Genomic DNA, 19,653 nt, shown 5'->3' with positions numbered 1-19,653 from the left:
GGCAAGCCACATATCTGGTTGCCGCCGTCGCTCATAGATGGCGACAGCCTTTCCGACATGCGGCCGGCCATTACTTTCCATATTACAGCTCCGCTGGTATTCCTTCTTCGCCAAAATAGAAAAACTAAACTTTTTTTTTGGCGTTGCGTGTGAGTATATTTGGGTCCTACTGGTAGCAGTAAGTTTGCGTAAAGTGAGGAACACTCCTACCCAATGTTGTTGGCACGCATGTAAAGAAACTCCAGAAACTCGGATCCCTTATTGTTGTTCTTTTGTTTGTTTTTCATAGGCATTTCCGATGATGAACGAATGCACTGATGAGTTTCTGGAGATACTGGACAAGACTGTAGGGGATCGCAAAGGCGTGGATATCAGCATACGCTTCTGCAGACTTTCCACGGAGATCCTCTTGCGTTTTACGATGGGGACTGGGCTAGGTTTTCAGGCGGCTTCCGAACAATCCGAAGACGTTCTGCATCGTGTCCGGGCCGCTATTAGAGGGCCTGACCACAACTGGATCCTGTATTCGAGTGAGTACTTTCTTATAAAGTTACGGAATACCGACGCTCTGGTGGATTTCTCAAGGACAGCACTCACCAATCTTACCCGGAGCACGCAAACGGCGTCTGCTCACATAGGAACGCTATCCTGGTGGCAGCTGAAGGACTATTCTGTCACTCAGTGTCGCAAAAGAAACGCCCTAGCAGAGAAGGCCGCTCACTGAACCGGGGACTATAAAGTAAGTTTGCCGGCTGGTCAATTTATATACTTATCGCTTTTTTCGCACAAGGATGCCTAGGTGACTACCGAAACCGTCAGTAATCGGATGATTCAATCGGTAAGCATTTGACGTTTCTACTGAATGGGGCGCGAGACGTGGATCGTTTTGCAAGCCAAATGTCTGAGCTATCCCCGGTGCAGCAGCGATTTTAACCTTGAGCCAGTGGCCTTTCCTGCTCGGACTGTTTCATTGAGCGCTATGCCAGTTCTTCGGCTGACGCCACAATTCGCGACTCCAACTACAGGTGGCGCCATTCGTTTTTCAAAATGGCGGTTATAGTGAGGGCCGGAGATGTGTGCCGCTGCTGAGCCTGTCTAGTGTGGTGGCCTCACTGAGCGACACAAATTATTTCTGGTAATACGGGGAAGTTAAGTTGGTATGAGAGCAGGTCACCTCTTTATCCTGAAAACAAAAACGGTGTTTAGCGTCATATTTACTCCAGGAGGCACGTTTTAATTCTAGAGCGAAACCGAAACTAACCCCTGTTTTCCATTTATTTTCTAGATACCGGTTTTAATTTCGAATTCTTTCATAACTCAATTGCGTATCACATCGCAATTATTTAGTTCAAGTAGTTGTTCGTGGAAGCGTTTTTCTGTGACATACATGTTCGATTCAAGCATTTCAAAATATTTTCTCGATTTCAGTGTCCCTTTAAAGACGGGGTATTTCATACACCTTAAAAGTAGCATAGAATAATGTAGCTGTTGAAAAAATCGGTACTGATATTTGTGCGTTCTCGCTGCCTTTTCTCGCTCAGATGATTGTCATGTTAAATAATGAACTGCGGGAATTTTGATGGTTCGGGTATTGAGACGATTATTCGCTTTAACATTATTCCTAGCACAAAAACAAAATAAAACCAATTTTTACAACATGCCCACAAAACGCATAACTTAATAAACGCTGTTCTCGCTACAACAACCCAAAGGTAAAATCCGAGTCAGACAGCTGAAGTGTGTGTGTGTTTTTAATGCAACGCTTGACGCAAAGGACTTTATATCGGATCCAGCATTTTAGTGTTTGTCCATCTTGATAACGATGTCAGAGTTTAACATATGCTCAAAAGAAAAACAAGCAAAATATGATATCTTTCAAATGGCATATTTTTGTGATCGTGGCGTTAATTGAGGGCATGCATTTGCCGTGATTTGTATTAATAATAATAATATTATAATTCAGATATTTTAATACGGAATTTTCAAGAACTAATATAATCTGTTGCTTATGAATCGATCGAATTTTAAACGCGCGGGAACAAGTATGGCAATCAAAAGTGTGCTAATTATCACCAGTAGTGCCAAATGCAGAATTTTTATTTGCCAAGTTATAGATTAAAAATAGTCTAAAATCGATCAAAACATCCTCGCTAGTGTGAGAAATTCATGTAAAAATACATTAATTCTGGATAAAGCATAATATTGGCTATCAAAGTCGCCACTCCCGACAATCGGCCAGAGTTACAAAGACGCCACCAAAATCCTTCCAGACCAAACATCCCAAAATAAAAAAGTAAAAAGGGAGATTTTTTTTTTTAATTAGCAATTTTTCATAACATTTAGTTACTTTCATTTTTACGCACCGTCGTTTTGCCAATCTCAGCCTTTCCAGTTCGAGTGAACTTGCTTGCAAGTCTGCTCACTGAAGTTGCGTTGGCGTTGGAAACAGCTGTGAGTTTTAGTATTGTGTATACGAGCGAACGCAAGTGCTGTGTGTTTGCGTTAGAGCGTGCGCGGAGCCCGAAATTGCGGTCTTGGATTTGCGCATGGCGATGAGGCGGACGCACAACGTGGGGCACGCAACTCTAACGCAAACGCACAGCGCTTTCGTTTACTTCTATACGCAATACTAAAACTCTCTAGTAAGGTACAATGCCATGCCTGTTGCAGCACTACGTGGGAACAGTGAAGAGTGTTGTCTGCGTTCAGAAATGACATTTCGCAAGCCATGATCGCGCGCAGTTGCGTCGTGTCCTCTGAACAGGGGGGACCCTCACAAGAGCACTTCCCGTTTCTGCCGTGAGAGGGCGAGCAACGAGCTGGAGTCGCGAATAGCACTCCCATGCGATAACACACGCGTGTTCTGAATAAGTCTGTAGAAAGAGAGAGAGAGATTCACTTTATTATCGTACACAAATGAAGTGATCACAATTTTCTACGCCTGCCACACGAGGCCGAGCTGTTCCTCTTCATGAGGACCAGCGTGGTGAGTATTTTATGTACAGTGCTCTCCATACTTAACGCCGTCACTGGGTTCCCAAACACTGAGGTGGTGTCGGCTACATACTGTTAAATTTGTCACCAAAACGATCGGGATGCCTTTCAGGATGGGATAGAATTCGGAATCCAAACATTCTTCAGGTAGTTCAATCGGCCGCCGCAGGGACTGTCAGAAACGGCAAATGCCATTGCGGCGTCAATTGTGAGGCGCCATGTACATCGGGATGTCCACCGATAGGAGACTTTTACAGCATCAGCTGTAGTGGGCTTGTACTGGGCATGGGTGGTGTTTGCGAAAACGATTGGAGCATGCGTGCGTCTATGGCGGGTTACTTTGGCGCCGGGAAAGGGTGAGTACCGACCAGGACTGCCAACCTGAGGGAAAATCCCCAGATTAAGGTAATATTCAGGTCTATGTGGGAATAAGGGAAATCATGCTGATTTGAGGGAAAGTTTGGGCGCCTTATATATCTGGATTTTTTTAAAGGTTAATTGTGATTTTTTTCCGAGATAGCATTGAATGTCAGCGGCTTTGGCTATACCTGAGTTTATTTCCTACAGCCGTTTGGCGCGGATTGTTGTGCGGCCATCTTATAACACTGCGAAGAACTCCCACAACCTTTTTCGGCAAATCAGTTTGCATCGCCCACTCGCCCCGTCAAACATGCTGAGGAAGGTACAAGCCAAGTCGAAACTTATGAGAGCGCCGATGTGCCTTCTCGAGAAAGGAAGCTTGAGTATAAGAAGAAATACTGCGATGTCTGAAGATGCAGACATCGCATTTCGTGAAGTGCCGTGCACGGAGTAGTACTTACTGTGGGTCGTCTTCCATGTGTTCGAGTTTGAGAGCTCTCGCTTGTGTTGCACCTCTTGTTTTGGACTGACAATTATAAAAAAGCGCAAATGAAGTTATTAAAGCAGTATGCTGTTTTGATGACCCGCCTAACATCTATGGCGAAAATAGAGTTTCATTCCACAGTTTGAATCGCCCTTCACCAGATTGGCTTTGGCCACGGTTTTCACCCCATAAACTCATTTTTGCTAAACGCATGTGTGGCGTAAAGGCGATATAATATTGTCACGGGTGGTGACCAATGAATAAGAAATAAACAGGATGAAATCAACGTTTAATGTGGCGAACTTGAGCCAAAAATAAAAGGGTACAAAAGATAATAACAGAGCGTCGCGGGCGTCGAAGTGGGCGTAGCTGAAGAGTCGAACGCTGGGGCGAAACTGACTCGACAAGGTCGCGGGTGGCCTCTTATCTAAGGTGAGTCACTATCTCGAAGATTCGGAGGGGAAGGTTCGAGCGTAGCGCGCTCGGGGCGAGAATGAACACGCACTTTCTGGAACAACAAAAGCAGGGATAAACGATGGAAGTTACGTCTGGAACAAGAATGAACGGGAACTTCCTAGAGGTTCGTGATCGAGCGTTGCTTTCTCAGCCCTGCGCGCGGAAATATGTAGGTCTACCATGATAACCATGGAGGTGATGAGAAAACAACGAATATTTAATATTAGACAATTATTTGGGCTAGAAAAAGAAATTTTGGCAGAAATAGTTAAATTTCAGGCGTCCGCTGGGGAAAATCTTACTTTCCGTGTTGGCAGCCCTGGTACAGACTGACAGCCTCGCGCTTTCGCTGATAATATTCGCGGTTGAGGCCCAGCTTGCTGGCCAATCGCGATTGCACTGGGGATCGTGTGATCGCCCTCCTCGCCACTTGCTCTTTCTCGCCTTCGGTCGGCTATTGCCTAAGCCCTCTAAGCCTTTCCGCGCGAAATTGGCGCCGACGGTATCACTCTGGAGGTTATGATGTGCCTGATTCGACGTCGAGATCATGCAGTCTACTTAGAAGAGAGCGTTACGGAGCGAACAGGTGACACGCTGGTTTGACCATAAAATTTGTGCAGCGCGTTCGCGAGAACATGTTTGGTGCTAGCTGTTCACTGTACGATCGGTTCTGGTTTACGCGGAACTTGGTGTCTTTGACGGCGGCTTGCCTCGAGGTTCTTCAGTCGTCGTACCCGGACAGTGACCTGACTGGCTTCGAGGAGTGTGCTACGTGCCTACGTATTGTTCGTGAGTAGACAAGTAGTACACACGAAGCAATCACCGTGCGACCCAAAAACAATAAAAAAAAAGGACGGATGGGGAAGTTACCGCGGGACGCAACATCACCAAAAGGCGTACTCAATCACGGCGAGATATCATCAAAATGTCTCACCAGCTGACGTTGTTCATTCGTATCGCGTCGCGTGACCGCCCGCGCGATTTTTTTTTCCACACTTTCCCAAAAGGTTAATAATGGCAATACGCACTGCTTCGTGAGGAGCATATATATGCTTATGTGAAGCGGCACTTTTTGTATTCGTAAGGACAAGTGGCTTGGGACTCTACTACTCCATCTCACAAACAGATGAAGTGAAGACAAAGGCATGGGCGCGAGCGCGAGGCTTTAGAAAGTGCCTTTTAGGCACGAGTCCTCGTACAAACAAAAGCATGCTGCTGAGAGAGGCACACGCGCGTGCGCTTTTGTCTTTACTGCAGAAGTTTTTGAGGTGAAGTAATGAAGCACAGCTTGTAACACCGCTGCTGGTTTTGTGCAGACATGGTGAACCACTAGCGCGAATTCGCATGGTTGTATCCCATATCAATAGCCGCCTCGGTGGCTCCGAGGCGAGAGCGCTGGCCTACGGATCCCCTTGTGGCGGGTTCGAATGCCGGCCGAGGTGCCCGCAATCTGACAGAGGCTTATTACGGAGGAGGCGCCATGTAACTGAGCTTTCGGTTGCACGTCAAAATATCTCCAGGTGGTCCTAATTAATCCTCAGTACTCCGCTGGGGTGTGCCAGATGCCCGTCGTTGGTTTGGCACGTAAAACCTCCAAATTTGACTTTTTTTCTCATATCAATCCCATCGTACTGTTCCTGTTCATTTCACAGACGTCATCCCGTTATGGCTCTGGATAAAAAAAGTGTTCTTCTATGTGCAAGGATGCATAATGGTAAAAAATACCAGAATCTTTCATAGACACATCGCAGGGCTGGTGCGCCTACGTAAAGAGAAAAAACAGGTAAGTCTTCGCAAAAAAAAAAACACACAAAAAAAAATCTGCCTTTTCACTCTGCTGAAGAAGGAAAAGCAGAGGAGCTTCTCTTCTCAACTGTGGCTTTCCAGGCGAGCGATCTGCTCTTCTTTCGCAAGGGAATCTAAAGCGCTCGACGCAGTGGAACTTGAGGCGATAGCGGCCTCGCGGCGGTTGCGGAACTATTCGCCCTGATCTAAATAACAATCGCTGGATCGCGCTCCCAGCCTTTTTCGCTGCAGCGCGAGTGAAGCCACCGGACGGCCATCTTGCTCGTTGACGATTCGCGGTTTTGCTAGCGTTTAAACTGCTGCGGTTTTCCAGCGTGCTGTAGACACGTTTTCTACTCGTTCGTCGTTATTCGCCGAAGAAGTTTTTTTAGGACTCTGTATGACCTTTGAGACTTGCCTTTGTGAACACGCGAAAAATTTTACGAAAGCGCAGTGCCGCAGGAAAAAGGCACAACTCGTCGAAAGCAAGTGTCACCGGTCTCGCGGCCTGATCAAATCTTCCTTGGCACGCCGCAGTACTGCGTCTCTGTGCCTTCGCAAGCTTGTATACCGATCAAGATTCGTTTCGGCGCGGTGTGGATGTGTTTTGCGAGTGCAGTGTGCGTGAAGCCGTATGCACCTTTGGGCAGCGTTTAACTTTTACTCTGACTGTATTTGTAACTTGCGGCACTCGCGGTCCACCCAGAAATAAGCTTGATCCCGTGTCCATTGACGACAAAAGAGGGTGGAAAAAAACGGCATCACCGGCGCGCTTTTTTTTTTTTTCCTAAAAGTTTTTGGCAATCAAATCAGTAGTACAGAATCTTTATTTTTTGTGGCCTTTTACTGCTTCTCTGCGGTTTTGAAAAAATTTCCACGTATTCTCAACGGCAAGCCTCAAACCTTACATAGGGTCTTAAAAGTCGTATTTGACGAATGACGACAAACGAGTAGAAACCGTGTCTTCAGCACGCTGCCGCCAGCCTCTGTAACGCTAGCAAAACCGGAAATCCTCTACGAGCATGATGGCCCTCCGGCGACTTCACTCGCCGGAGCGGGAAGCGCGATCCAGCAATTGACATGGAAATCATCATCAATCACTGATCAGTAAGCAAGGAGGTTATAAGTACTATACTCTGTTTCACCTTGTGTTGTACCGCAGGAAAGGCTACATGCGCGTGTTCCTTGCTCAAGGGCACATCTCGGCGGCACAAGCTCCCGTGCACCGAGGACAGCTGCCAACGCTATGAGCTTGCGCTTCTAGCCTTCGCTGCGGTACAACATAAGGTGAAACGGAGTATAGGAGTGGGCATGTTGCAATATTGGTGAAGTCTAGTCATAAAACGTTTAAACGATATTGTGCCCAACGTGACCGGTGACCGCAGATATCTCTGGCGATCGGTGCGCGTGATGTGTCACGTGCGAGATGGATGGTCGATTGCAGGAGGATTCCTTGCAGGCTTGCGCGCGCTCCGTCCGGTAGGTTTTATCAGATCGAAGGCTAGACGAAGGCTAGCTATGGTTACGTGATGTGGTCATGTTGGGCTGATAAGTGAGGAGAGAAAGGAGGAAAATGAGAAAGAGGCGAGGCGTCAAGTGAACATGGCTTGTGGAGGCTACGCGGCTGACGTCCATGCACTCTCCTAACCTTTTATACTTCTTGTCAGTGGGCCCAACTCCGTCGGATGGATGGATAGATCGATGGGCATCGATGGTACTCTTTATAACGGGCGGTAGCTAGCGCCATCTAGCCGCGGCGGGCCGTCGCGGTACGTCTTCAACGCGCTACACCCGTCGGCGTCGCGCATTGTAGCGTCGACGAGTGCACGCACACGCCCGCTCGCGTCGGCCGAGGCTGGCCACGAATGGGAGTCTTCCCTTTAGTCCAGACTTGTACGTATCTTGGTATCTTGCGAATACTTTCGGACGTCAGTATTTAGTGTTTAAACTTAAATACTTTTTTCAAGTAACTTGTGCTCATTTTAAAGTTACTTTTAGGTTACTTTCTATTTTTCATTTCCTTTAGAGGCGGGAAGCTTGGAAAATATTGAACTCCCGTTATCTTGGCTAGGCGCCCTGCCATTGCAGCTACATTTTGTGCCAGGTAATACAGTGCACTTCCGTACTTCTGCTGAAAGAGATGACACAGAAAAGCAGGTGTCGCAGCCTCAAGCCGGGCGGACGCGTGTTGTGTCTTCTAATTGGGCAAAACGTCACAGCACATTTTCTAACAATTTGTTTGTGGCCAAGCCCAAGACCGGCAGAGATTCCGGAGCAGAAGGGCATGTGGGTGAAAGCATAAGATGTGTACAAGGCTACAAGCCAGAGGGAGGGCACTTGTGTCGGAAAAAGGGTGGGGTCTACAAGTGTCTGGTAAGAGTCAACAGTAAACCGGAGTTTATTTTTCTATATTATAGAGTGAGAGCATATAAAAGAAAGCCTTCCAGCTTCAGAAATGTCTTTGCATCCGCACACAGTCGCACACACTGCTCGTTCGTTTCACTAGGCTCTCTTCGCCCACAAGACTCGTAAAACGCGAGCGACTACACGGCTCCAATCCGGCGGCGCATCGCCCGCGGCGTACGCAGCTTTGTTTTCGGTAGCACGAATGGCTGCCGGCGCCCACCATGACAGTGTTGTCAGGTGGCCGAACTGGATAGTCTCCACGTCTGCGCCAAAAAGTCCCTGTTTGACCCTACGCGGTGTGCAAATGTACCTACGGTTGTCCCCAAAGAGGAAAAATAGTTGTATTTTATTTATTTTCCTCATTTAAGAGAGCCTGCCCTCTGTACCTCTCCATGAGCGCGTTACCACTGATAAATTAGCTATTTCTTGTTTTATAAACACGAGATTGAATATGTAAAAGGAAAAATACATGTTAATCCAGGTATTTAGTATAACAAATTAAGAACTTTTGTCTTTATTGCATAACATACAACAGCCAATAAAACTTGTACAGCATTTTAAGAACACCCTGGTTATTAGGACCTTACGTTAACAAACATTTGCAACAATCGCCTGTGCGCTGCCGTCTTTGTCTGCTGTGCTGTGGAGCGCTTTCTGAGGATGCGCTATTGCTCTCCTGTGCGGTACATAAGACGCTGCGCATGCATCCACAGCTCAGTGACCCTGCATTTTTCACCCTGGTGATAAGGAATGGAAAGGTTTATAGACCAACTTTTTTTCAGGGGCGGTCCGCTTTACAATTGGTAGGTTGGCGCAATCTGATGGCACAGGTATTCCCCAAGCCGAGCTCAATAGCACATATCACACGGGGCAGATATGATCAAGACGATAGGCTCGAACGAAGACGATGATCAACACGATAGGTGCCCTTGCGAGCCGAGCGCCGCGCGTCCAATGAACGCGTCAGCTGAGGCAGTTGGATTACCGTAACTCGAGCGAGCGTAGCAAGCGCCACTCAATGCTCCAGGGCACCCATTCGGGCTCAAGTGCACCTGCACTTAACACCCCCATCCCCCCCCCCCCCCCCCCCCCCCCCAAAAAAAAAAAAAAAAAACATTGTGCGACGTTGTTACAGCGAACGTTGCGAGCGTAGCCGCCTTTCGAGTTTTCCATTTTGACCTTGGGTGTGCTTGACAATGAATTGCCTGAAAAATCGTAACTTGAAAGTATCTTAAATGTAACGAGTTACTTTTTTGGAGTATTTTGTACTTTACTCAATTACTTTCCAAATTTGAGTATTTAGTACTCTACTCAGTTATTATTTTTCGTGATACTCAGTAACTTAACTTTAAAAAAATTAATGAGTATCTTGTACAAGCCTGCTCCAGCCTCACGTCCAACACGACGTAGCGCAAAGCAGCCCAGCGCACGTTGGCGTTGCTGGCGTAGCCCACGACGGAAAAGCAAACCGTACACCGCGCACCACCCGCACACCGACGACAGTGACTTTCCCAAAAGCCCTTGTGCGAGCGCCTCATACTCGGGCCTGGGGATGTTAAAGCCAGTTGGAGCAGTCGGAGTGTGTGAGGCGCTTTTTTCTGCGATCTGAACATGACGTTCTTGCCATCTGTCGTGTGCTGTTATCGTGTGCCTGTGTTGGTGTGCACGTTTAACGTTCGTGCGATCGACTGAGCGAGTGTGTGCGTGGCCGCGGACTGTTCCCAGGATGCGCTACTCCCGAGACGCTTCGTAGGCCTTTACCCTTTACCCTCGTGAGGTCAGACGTGACGTCACGCGTGACATCAAGAGAGTAAACGTTTCCCCGCAAAATTTGTAGGGAAAATTTTCCGCTAAACTTAGCGGGAAATGTTTCCTGCTGAGTTAAGCGAAAAAAATGTTGGGAAACATTTTATCCCTGTGACGTCACACGTGACATCACGTTTGACGTCACACGTGACCCTCGCCTCTGCACCCTCCCCTTTTCCTCCTCAAGAACTGTGCTCGAATTCGGCATTACAACGAATTGTAAACGTCTTTATTTTTTTAAGTTTTTAGTAGAGAAATAGACCACGTACGACTGTAATCTTTAGATTTTTGGGGTGCTTTCAGCAAGTAAATCGCGTTACAGTCATAAAATTACGATCTTAGTAACCCCTTCGGTGCACCTATAAGGCAAGTTTACGCGTTCGCGTGACGTTTGAAATCTCTGCTTCCTATTCTTGTTGTTGTTTTTTTTTTTTTTTTTTTTTTTTCATTTTGAAGTAGTGTGGCTCGTTCATGCACATTTGTGTTTTCTTGGGACCGAGTACTTGTGATCTCAAGAAAGGGAGAAGAACATGCACTGGGGCACGGTGTGCCATCTATGAGGTGACGTTTGAAATCTATTTCAACAGAGTTAAGGTTTTGGCTGTGTTCGCAATATTCAATCTATAAAAAATGGTCATTTGTAAAATTCTCAAACGTTTTTCAAGCCAAGAAAGAATGATGCACAAAAAATAGGTCATATATGTAGTAACTGCAAGTGTTTCACGGTTACCCAATGGATGCGCTAGTGTGCTCACTCATAATTATATATCTAGACAATCAGTATGAAGATATATAACTCTATGTTAAATAAATGTTAAGAAAAAACAAACGAAGAAACACTGGCAAGGTGACCCAAGTCGCCGCCCGACTCAAAGGGCTCAACCCCATCCATTTGTCCATCCATCCATCCATTCATCCATCCACCCATCGTAAGAAATTTTAAGTACTTTGAAAGCACTCGGTTGTAAGCAGTCGTGATCGTGTGAACCAGCCTGAAGCGTTCAATGTCTGTTGGTATCACGATTGCTTAATCGGTTTACAAAACCGATAGGTGGTCAAAATTACTTCATGGAAATAAAATGCACCATGATTGTGACAAAAAAAGAGCACTCCAAAAGCAGGGTAATAAAACAAAACTAAAATGAAGATCGCTGGGGCTTACACACGCTAAACCCATATGGCGCACTAAAGTGTCGATCAGTTGAGCACGGGAACGATACATGCTGCGAGGTCCTCATGGAGGCATTCCTAATTGTCCCTTTTCAAAAGTGCGAGCCACCTGCGAGCTGCTGAACCAAGTAGCCGTGTCCGCCATTGTTCGGGAACGTACTCTGAACATGCATTGGACACGAGTGTTTTTTGCGTCTGCGTGCGACCACAAATGTTGCCTGACGGGGTTTTGAAATGGGGCTACCGAAGACACCTCGAAGGAAGTCCTTATCCCTAACGTGTGCTTTTTCGACAGTCAGGGAATGATGATTTGCTCCAGCTGTTGCTGAACGCCGAGGAACAAAGCGACGCAGAGACGAAGCCTAATCGCACGAATCATTCGAATGGTGCTGATCCCTCGGCAAATTGTAAGTATACATTTTGATGTGTATTATGCCGGGTGACCACAGTGAGGAAGTGCGCCGGGTTAATTTATATTGGCCTAGGAATTGTTCGCCATCTATAGTCGCTGCACCGCTTAAGAAACACAGAGTGCGACCAATGACGAACATCTTATTTTGGCTCCGCAGCCAATGAGATTGTAGAATTAGCCGACAAGAACGCCGAAGAACCAAACACTAAGCTCTGCTCTGAGCTTTCTGTGAACATGCCAATTGCGTTGCTTTATAGTGACTGCTCTCAATACCAAGGACGAAACAGCAGCAATAAGGCAGTGACCAAAACAATAAAATAGCAGGCTCTAAAGGGAGCATGGAGCACTTAAAAAAAAAAATGAGTTGGGATCGGCTTTGTCTATATTTTTGTCACCTAAATTCGAATATCAGACTGAGAATAGGCATAAACATATTACCATTTTCTTTTTAGGGAAAACAAATATGCTTGAAATTGTAGCTTTCAGCGCACCAGGCCCGTAGCCAGGACTTTGTATCGGGGGGAGGAGGGGTGGGGGGCGGGTTCCATGCCCCCCCCCCCCCCCCCCCCCCCTGGCTACGTGCCTGCGGCGGACCCTGCTCCCACTTGCTGTTGGTCCCGAATAGTCACTAAATTCGCTACGCTTCATAGTAACTACACTTCAGCCATCTTGGGGCTTAAACTCCTTGACACCAGTTATCTAAAGCCTTATCTGAAATCTCAGAAAACTGTTTTCCGCCCTGTAGAAATTTTAAAACCGTCCGTGACCGATAAAAAAGAAACAATATTGCCGCGTGCAGTGTTCAGTGGGAACGTTACCCCATAACTCTAGTCTAGACGATTCGCGTTTAGCCTTAACCCTAATGTGAGGAACGCCCGAACGTTCTTGGACGAATGTTCGCGATGCCTTAAAAGGGTAGATTGCTGGGCTAGTTTGCTGTTGAGCGACATTATTAAAACAATGCAAAAGGACGAGACAAAGTTAGAAGGAGCACACAGGAGGGCAGCGTCCGTTCTGAGTTCTACTTTTGTTCCGTCTTTTGCTTTGTTTTTAATCATGTCGTTCGAGACACCGAGTGTAAAAGATGAGGAGGTCAGCATGTCCTTGCCGAGTGAATCCCGTCCTAGTTCGACGTTCGAACATTTTAGGCAGTAGATAAGGAGCCCAGCGTGGCCTGGCCGACTCAAAGACTCTCGCGCTAACGCGCTGTCACCGCCACGCTTGCTGCTGCTTTCTCGACGCTCGTTCCTTTTTTTTCTTTTTTTCTGGAACAAGTTTTCTGATTAAGTTTTATTTTTATTTTTACGTTTTTGTACCTTTTTTAATCCGCGACAATATCGGCTGAGCTCCCCGACACCATATGTATAGAGTCGGAGATTGCTTTTTTTTTTTTTTTTCTTAACTTTTAATGCCAATTTTTGAGAATGCTGCAGTAACCACAAACATGAAGGCGGCCGCAAGATAATCGGACCACAAAGTCCCAATTCTCTCAACTTTTTTTACCTTTTTGTGGCTCTATACTTCGTTTCAACTCATGCGCGTGCGAAGGCAAAGCTGGAAGCGCGAGCACGGAAGCTCCGTGCGTTCAGGCTTTGCTCGAGCGCGCAAGCTGGGGAGAAACGCACAAAGTGCTGGTCTCGCGCTTCTAGCTTTGGCTTCGCTCGCAGATAGATTGAAACGAAGTAGAGTGCAAAGTTCACGACGGACGACAACACTGATTTCTTCAAACCTGGGGTGCTATTCTGGTCACAAACGGTCACGTTCGTGTTTCTCCAAAACTCCTCCCCCCTACGAACCGCGCGCTCCTATTGGCCACAGCGCGCGTGATAATTCCACGCGGTTCCCATGGGAACGTTCGCGAAACACGACAGCAACCGTCTGCCGTAACTGTCGCTCTTCGAGAACGGACCGTGACGACAAAGTGACGTATGTCCAGGTCCGACCTACGTAGCACATAGCGGAAGTCGCGTAACTAGATTAAGTACGGTATTACTCGAAACACCCTACTCTCTGTTTCACTATGAGTGCGAGCTAATGCGGGTGTAGGAGCTACAAGAACGTGCACCGGGCTTTCAACGTCCCTGTCGAGCAGGCGCGCTTGCGCACTGGAAGCCAACGTTCGTGCAAGCATCGTTCAGGGTGATGTGCTCGTGCTTTTAACTAATCTCTCGATTGCACGAGGGGGAAGAAGCTTTGGGTAGGATTGTAAAGCGTAGAAAATGGCGGCGATGCTTGTTGCTCAACGATGGCTCGACCAACGCGCACAATGACGGGTCTTCCCCGAGTACCCGGTAGCCTTCGCGATGCACGACGACTGTTTCTGACGACAATACCGCTCGTCGAAAAACACCGTGTGATCGCAGTGTGACCAGGGGGGCTATGTTGCGCTTTTTGCACTCCCAGGAGACTTGGAAGAGGGAAGTGACGTCAACGACACAGCAAATGCAGATTGGATGTTGAAAGAAGAAAACAAAATCAACATCCAATCTGCATTTGCTGCGTTGTTGACGTCACTTCCCTCTCCCTAGTCTCCTGGGAGTGCAAAAAGCGCAACATAGCCCCCCAGCTGCGCGACGAGAGACGGCGACGATGAGAGATGATGATCGTCGAACAGCAGCTACTGATTCAAACTGAGATTTTTCGCAACGGGGAACTACAAGGGCGCGGTTGCCACCGATGATCACATAGCTAATGCCCAGTGGATGGTAATCAGAGCCGTGACGGCCGTCGTGAGCGTCGCTGTCAACCGGCTGGAAAGAGACGGTTGGGTCGACAAAACCCCGGACCGAGGCAGCTGAGGCATCTGCGAAAGATGGCTTTCTCCGCCACCACGACAAGCACACCGACGTCGTGGGGTGCGTTGACTGATCCTAGGATCTAACTGAACCTTCGTCACCATCATCATGGGTCTGAAGGAGACCGTCATCGTTCTGAAGGACTCCAACACTTTGCCGCAAACATTACTTTGCCATTAACAACGTGGTGATAAGTTGACGTTAAAGCTTCAGGGTTTCTACCGTTTCGAAGTTAGTGCACGCTTAGTACCTATGTCTACAGTTGACCATTGGTTGCGGTTTGTGTACTGTCAATCACGCAATAAAATCTGGATGGGTTGCTGATGGCATTTTAGTGTATTAATGAGATATTTTACCTTTTCATGCCAAGCTTCTGGAATTGCATGTCAGTTATCGGACAGTCATAAGAAACACTGTTCGATGCTCTGCAATGAACTACGAACAGGTGTGTTCTAATATGAATCGTTAGTTGTTTAGACTGCAGGAGTTTAGTCTGACAGAGTATGGTAACAATGTTACCCACTGTAGACGAGAAATTTAGCCAGTGCTATCTTGTGGATAGTTGTCATCTCCGTGACCAAGGAAAACATGAAAGATGCAATTGTCCTACATTAAACACGCGTGTGTTTAATGTAAAGGTTATCCTACAAATTAAATAGATTGTCGTTTCAAAAGTGTCAGTAACTCATTGAAATTAAAGAGTAGTGTGAACTGCATTTTTTTGAAATTTGCTTGTGATGCAGAGCAAATAAGCACTGTTAACTTGTCACCATCAAGCATAAACGACAAGCTGAAGCAGAGTAGATGTGTGAAGGAAAATCGAGCATATGTACTAAAGAAAGAATCGCTACGTTACGTGAAGAATGTCAGCAACTATCTTACCGTTGTGGTACGAACGCAGTGGCTATGCACACGCTTATGGCAGACTGTGAATGTAGGATGCTCCCCTTATGGTATCATCCAGTGGCGAAGCCAGGGGGGGACCTTATGGGGCTCTGCCCCCCCCCCCTCCCCTAATCCGGCGGGCCCTGGAATATGCACACAAATTTGGACACCCCCCCCTCAAGTCATGAACATCCCTGTCACCTTAACTTCCCTGCCCACTCACCCCCTCAGAAGTTCTTGGCTACGCCACTACTATCAATGGCACTCAATATATAGTTAACATTATCAGAATAAGCGAAATTTCCTTTATTTAATGCACCATATAGGCAGTGTTTCTGTCTTTATATGCATGCAGGCAAAGCACACACTTCAGAAAACACTTGTGTGAAGGCTGCCTTCACAATGCAGTCCCCGCCAAACTCTCAAGGTGTTAACAAATTCCACAAATTAAATTTTCAACGAAACGCTTTAGTTTTGCAAAACGCTGGCAAAATTACATTGCGTTTTATATCATCCACCTTTGTCGTCCGACGAATCAGCAGTCAGCGTTACACAAACCTCAATGAGCTTGTCGTTTGTTTTCTTGCCGTTGGGGCGATCACTGGCGGTCGTGGCGGCGGCACAATTATTTCTCAGACCGTTGGCTCGTGCCTCCGTGCTCGCGGAAGCGTTCTTGACGCATGGCAACGCTGAATGAAGGTCTATAACCGTCTTTATAATCTCAGCAAGGCTGCCGTTGTGAGCCACAACAACACCACAACTTTTAAGCTTCATAACACCGGCACAAATAGAAGCCAAGTTTTGCATCTCGCCAAGTGTTAAACCGGAGACAATGAACGCCAGCTCACCGTGCTCTTCAATCCGGTCCTGCCACCGAATGGACTCATCCAACAGCACGAAATCATTCTCGCGCGCGTTGCTCAAGTTACCGATCGCATGTCAAACCCCAGCCGCGGTCGATCTAACGAGCATCGCGGCCATGTTCTTTCGAGTTCATGACGCCAAGGGTACGGTTGTCGAGTTAAAACAATGCAAATGCTCCCGTGCGTTCTTGTACTTACGTCATTTTGTCGTCACAACCCGAACTCGAAAAGCGACTGTCAAGCCTGGTTCACATGCAGCGGTTTTGGCCCAAGAGCGGCGCGATTTCTGCCGTCGCGGCGCTCTGGCCAGCACCAGCAATTCAGTGGCACGAGCGCCGCGACGGGAGAAATCGCGCCACTTTAGGGCCAAAATCGCTGCATGTGAAACACGCTTTAGCGGCAAACAGAAGCTTTCTAGTTTCACGAACGTTCCCATGGCAAAGAGCGTCGAGTCGTCACGCGCAATGAAGCCAATGGGATATCGATGTACAGTACCTATGTAGGGACGGGGAGAAACGCAAAATCCGTTTCTTTTTTTTTTTCTTCTTTTCGCACGAGCTTTTTTGCAAATAAAAAGGTAAGTAAAAAAGGCTGCCCGAGATTATGCGGTCGCGTGCATTTCTTCAGCGCCGAAAGAAAATAACATGGCTTATGAGGACTACCGTCGTAATCACTGCAGTGAGCAAAGGGAGCAAAGCATTGTTAAAACTGTCCGAAGAGACTTTTCTGCATCATCCGCAGTGTATTCACAACCGGTGCACTCTGCGTCGATCTCACGACTTGTCATAAATTACCAAAGAGTCGTCGTCAGCGCTGTATCCGTTTGGAATCTCTTTCACAGGCAAACAGGACATTTCATCTGCAGCTTATATTCACGACAGCTTCACAAAAGATGATCGGTGTCGCAGCGTGCCTTCTCATAATATTTTATTCTCGTAATGCCATCCGTATCGTGCAGAAACAGGGAAAGCAACGACACAAGCGAGGCACAAACACCACAAGGTTGTTACCGCGGTTTTCGCCATGTTTCTTTTGAAAGACCGTAGCGAAAGACTTCGAGAAGTCTTTCGTTGTAGAGATATATTAGCTAAATTTACTTTACATCATAATTATTAAAATAATCTTTCGTATTTTAGAAAAGGATATTATTTTTCTCTGTTTCCTTCCATTTTCCGGAAGGTAGCCTTTTTTCCGTTATTCGCTCGTTCTAACTTCCGGAGGAAAGAAAGAACAAAAGGAACAGGGGGAAATGTGGGGATTTCTGCGCCCCAACTGTGCGGACACGTCAGCATGCCGTAGGGGGATCGTCAGATTCTAGCTGGCCGCGTGCGTGAGCCCGAACGCTGGGGCGGAGCCTCGAACAAGAATCATTCTAGTTTGAGGCTCCGCCCCTTCCTTCTCGACACGTCACAACTCGAAAGGTGCCCGTTTGCGACCAGAATAGCACCCCAGGCTCGGTCAACCTCGCGATAGAAAACACGCTAGGTGACTGCGTTTTGTGGGCCGGATAAATGTAGGCAGCATAATAAAATAGGCTATTTCTTCTTGACTAGAAATTGAGGCATGGCGTAGTCGAGAGACAGCCACGACAAAGTTTGCTAAAATATCTGCCAAGCCTAGAGGCTGGCTCGTGGTAAGGCGACGTCATAAAGCACACGCTATAAGAAATCCACTTTTCCGGAAAAAAAGGTTGGGAAAACCAGTCGTTGCAATGTAACAAGAGAGCTCGGTGGATGGCGAGGCCAAAAATAGCAAGATGGCAAGTTGGGCTAGTTGGTTCCTCATCACCTGATAATATGCTAAAAATATGGACAATGCGAAGGAAGATCTAGAAAGGGCGCCCCGTCTTGTCCAATCTTGCTTCGCATTGTCCGTGTTTTCTTTATTTTCTTTTTTTTTTTTGTTTGTATAAAATTCAATGCTAAAATTGTGTCAATGCCTAAAGGAGCAGTCTGCTTTATTGCACTGAGTACACTGAAACAACATGCTCAGTGCCACAGAGCAGACTGTTTTTTTTTTTTTTAGGTCTAACATTTGCACTTTTCAAATAGATCCAAGACTAGCCAAGGACGATACGCACTCAGCTGTGTTTGTGCACTGTGTTATGTGCTTATTGTATATAAAATTGATGGATTGAATCATTAAGTAAAATAATCAGCCTCGTCATTCATCTAGCTGCCTCCGTAGATTGAAGCAATTGGCTCTACCAAATGTTTGCGGAATAACTAACCAAATTAAATGTATTTAGCACTGGAGGACAGCAAATGTTTTCCGATTTTGATGTTGATGAAGAAAACATTGCAACACTTTGAAATAGAAATTGGGGTATTTATTGTGTAGCACATTTTGTATACCACAAGGTATTTGCGATGACTTAACTTTGGGTACTGTGCGTGACACATGTTTTCGACTGGTGCGTTTAGCATCTTGTCCGGCCCATGCATCGATAGTGGTCCCGGGGTGGACACAAACGACCCCAGAGAAGTCCGCCTGTCATGTTGTTGGATCATGGATGTCACGATCCTTAAGGTTGGTGCAAGATGTCCCGGCCAGAAAGTACGAGCGAACGGGAGTGTCGCTGCCGTCACGGAGTCCACACTTCTGTCTGCTGAAGCTTCCGTGTCCTGTCAAACTGGAGAGCGACGTGTAGCACAACAGGTGTCTGACAAATCTACCACGACTGCTGTGACGCCGCCAGGATCGCGGCCGGCGAGAGCGTGATACTTTCATGACGTCATCAGGCAGAAATCGGGGGACCATCTTTTTTGATGCAAAACTTGGAGGCGCGATAGACACCATATTCTTGGTGATTATATTTTGTCTATAGGGCAGGGCTTGTAAGAGAAATAGATATAAAGCCAAGAAAATGCGTGGAATATTGAGCAGCTAGTCATTTCTGTTTGTGTCATTTTCTTATGCTTATGCTCGCCAAAACAAGACAACATTGGTTAAGAGTATTTTTTTTTCTAAACTCGCAAGATAAAAATAAATAGAACAACACTGCGAAATAAAACCTAAATCAAATATTTTATTTCCAGTTACTGTGCTCCAAGTCTTATCAATACATTTAACAATAAAATTATAAAAAATAAAAAATATCGGTCCTGGGGAATTTGCACTCCTAAAATACCGCGAGACCGAGATTGCAGGCAGTTTTGTCGACCAATTTATTAAGTATTTAATCCTGCGGTAACTCGTTGAGTATTACAACCTACATCTCACGGTAGTCTTACACAT

General features: G+C 46.6%; 1 protein-coding gene across 1 annotated transcript; it reads left to right on the top strand.

Annotated features, from left to right (window-relative positions):
* Nucleotides 1-248: 248 nt before the first annotated feature.
* On the top strand, nucleotides 249-12,375 carry LOC115328937. Its single transcript, XM_040212510.2, has 4 exons — nucleotides 249-530; nucleotides 5,947-6,077; nucleotides 11,757-11,868; nucleotides 12,326-12,375. The coding sequence occupies exons 1-4, from the start codon at nucleotides 299-301 to the stop codon at nucleotides 12,373-12,375; spliced, it is 525 nt and encodes a 174-aa protein (XP_040068444.1). The 5' UTR covers nucleotides 249-298.
* Nucleotides 12,376-19,653: the final 7,278 nt, after the last annotated feature.

The sequence above is a fragment of the Ixodes scapularis genome, unplaced genomic scaffold (assembly GCF_016920785.2).
Source record: "Ixodes scapularis isolate PalLabHiFi unplaced genomic scaffold, ASM1692078v2 PGA_scaffold7__128_contigs__length_106722199, whole genome shotgun sequence".
NCBI classification, from domain to species: domain Eukaryota; kingdom Metazoa; phylum Arthropoda; class Arachnida; order Ixodida; family Ixodidae; genus Ixodes; species Ixodes scapularis.
Note: the sequence above shows the minus strand (reverse complement) of the source record. Positions and strands in the feature narration are given on the sequence as shown.

Excerpts from the sequence above, each read along its gene's own strand:
- LOC115328937 (XM_040212510.2), top strand. The coding sequence starts at position 299 with ATGATGAACGAATGCACTGATGAGTTTCTGGAGATACTGGACAAGACT. Across the intron at positions 6,078-11,756 it reads TACGTAAAGAGAAAAAACAG|TCAGGGAATGATGATTTGCT; the intron begins GTAAGTCTTCGC and ends CTTTTTCGACAG. Across the intron at positions 11,869-12,325 it reads TGCTGATCCCTCGGCAAATT|GGAAAACAAATATGCTTGAA; the intron begins GTAAGTATACAT and ends TTTTCTTTTTAG.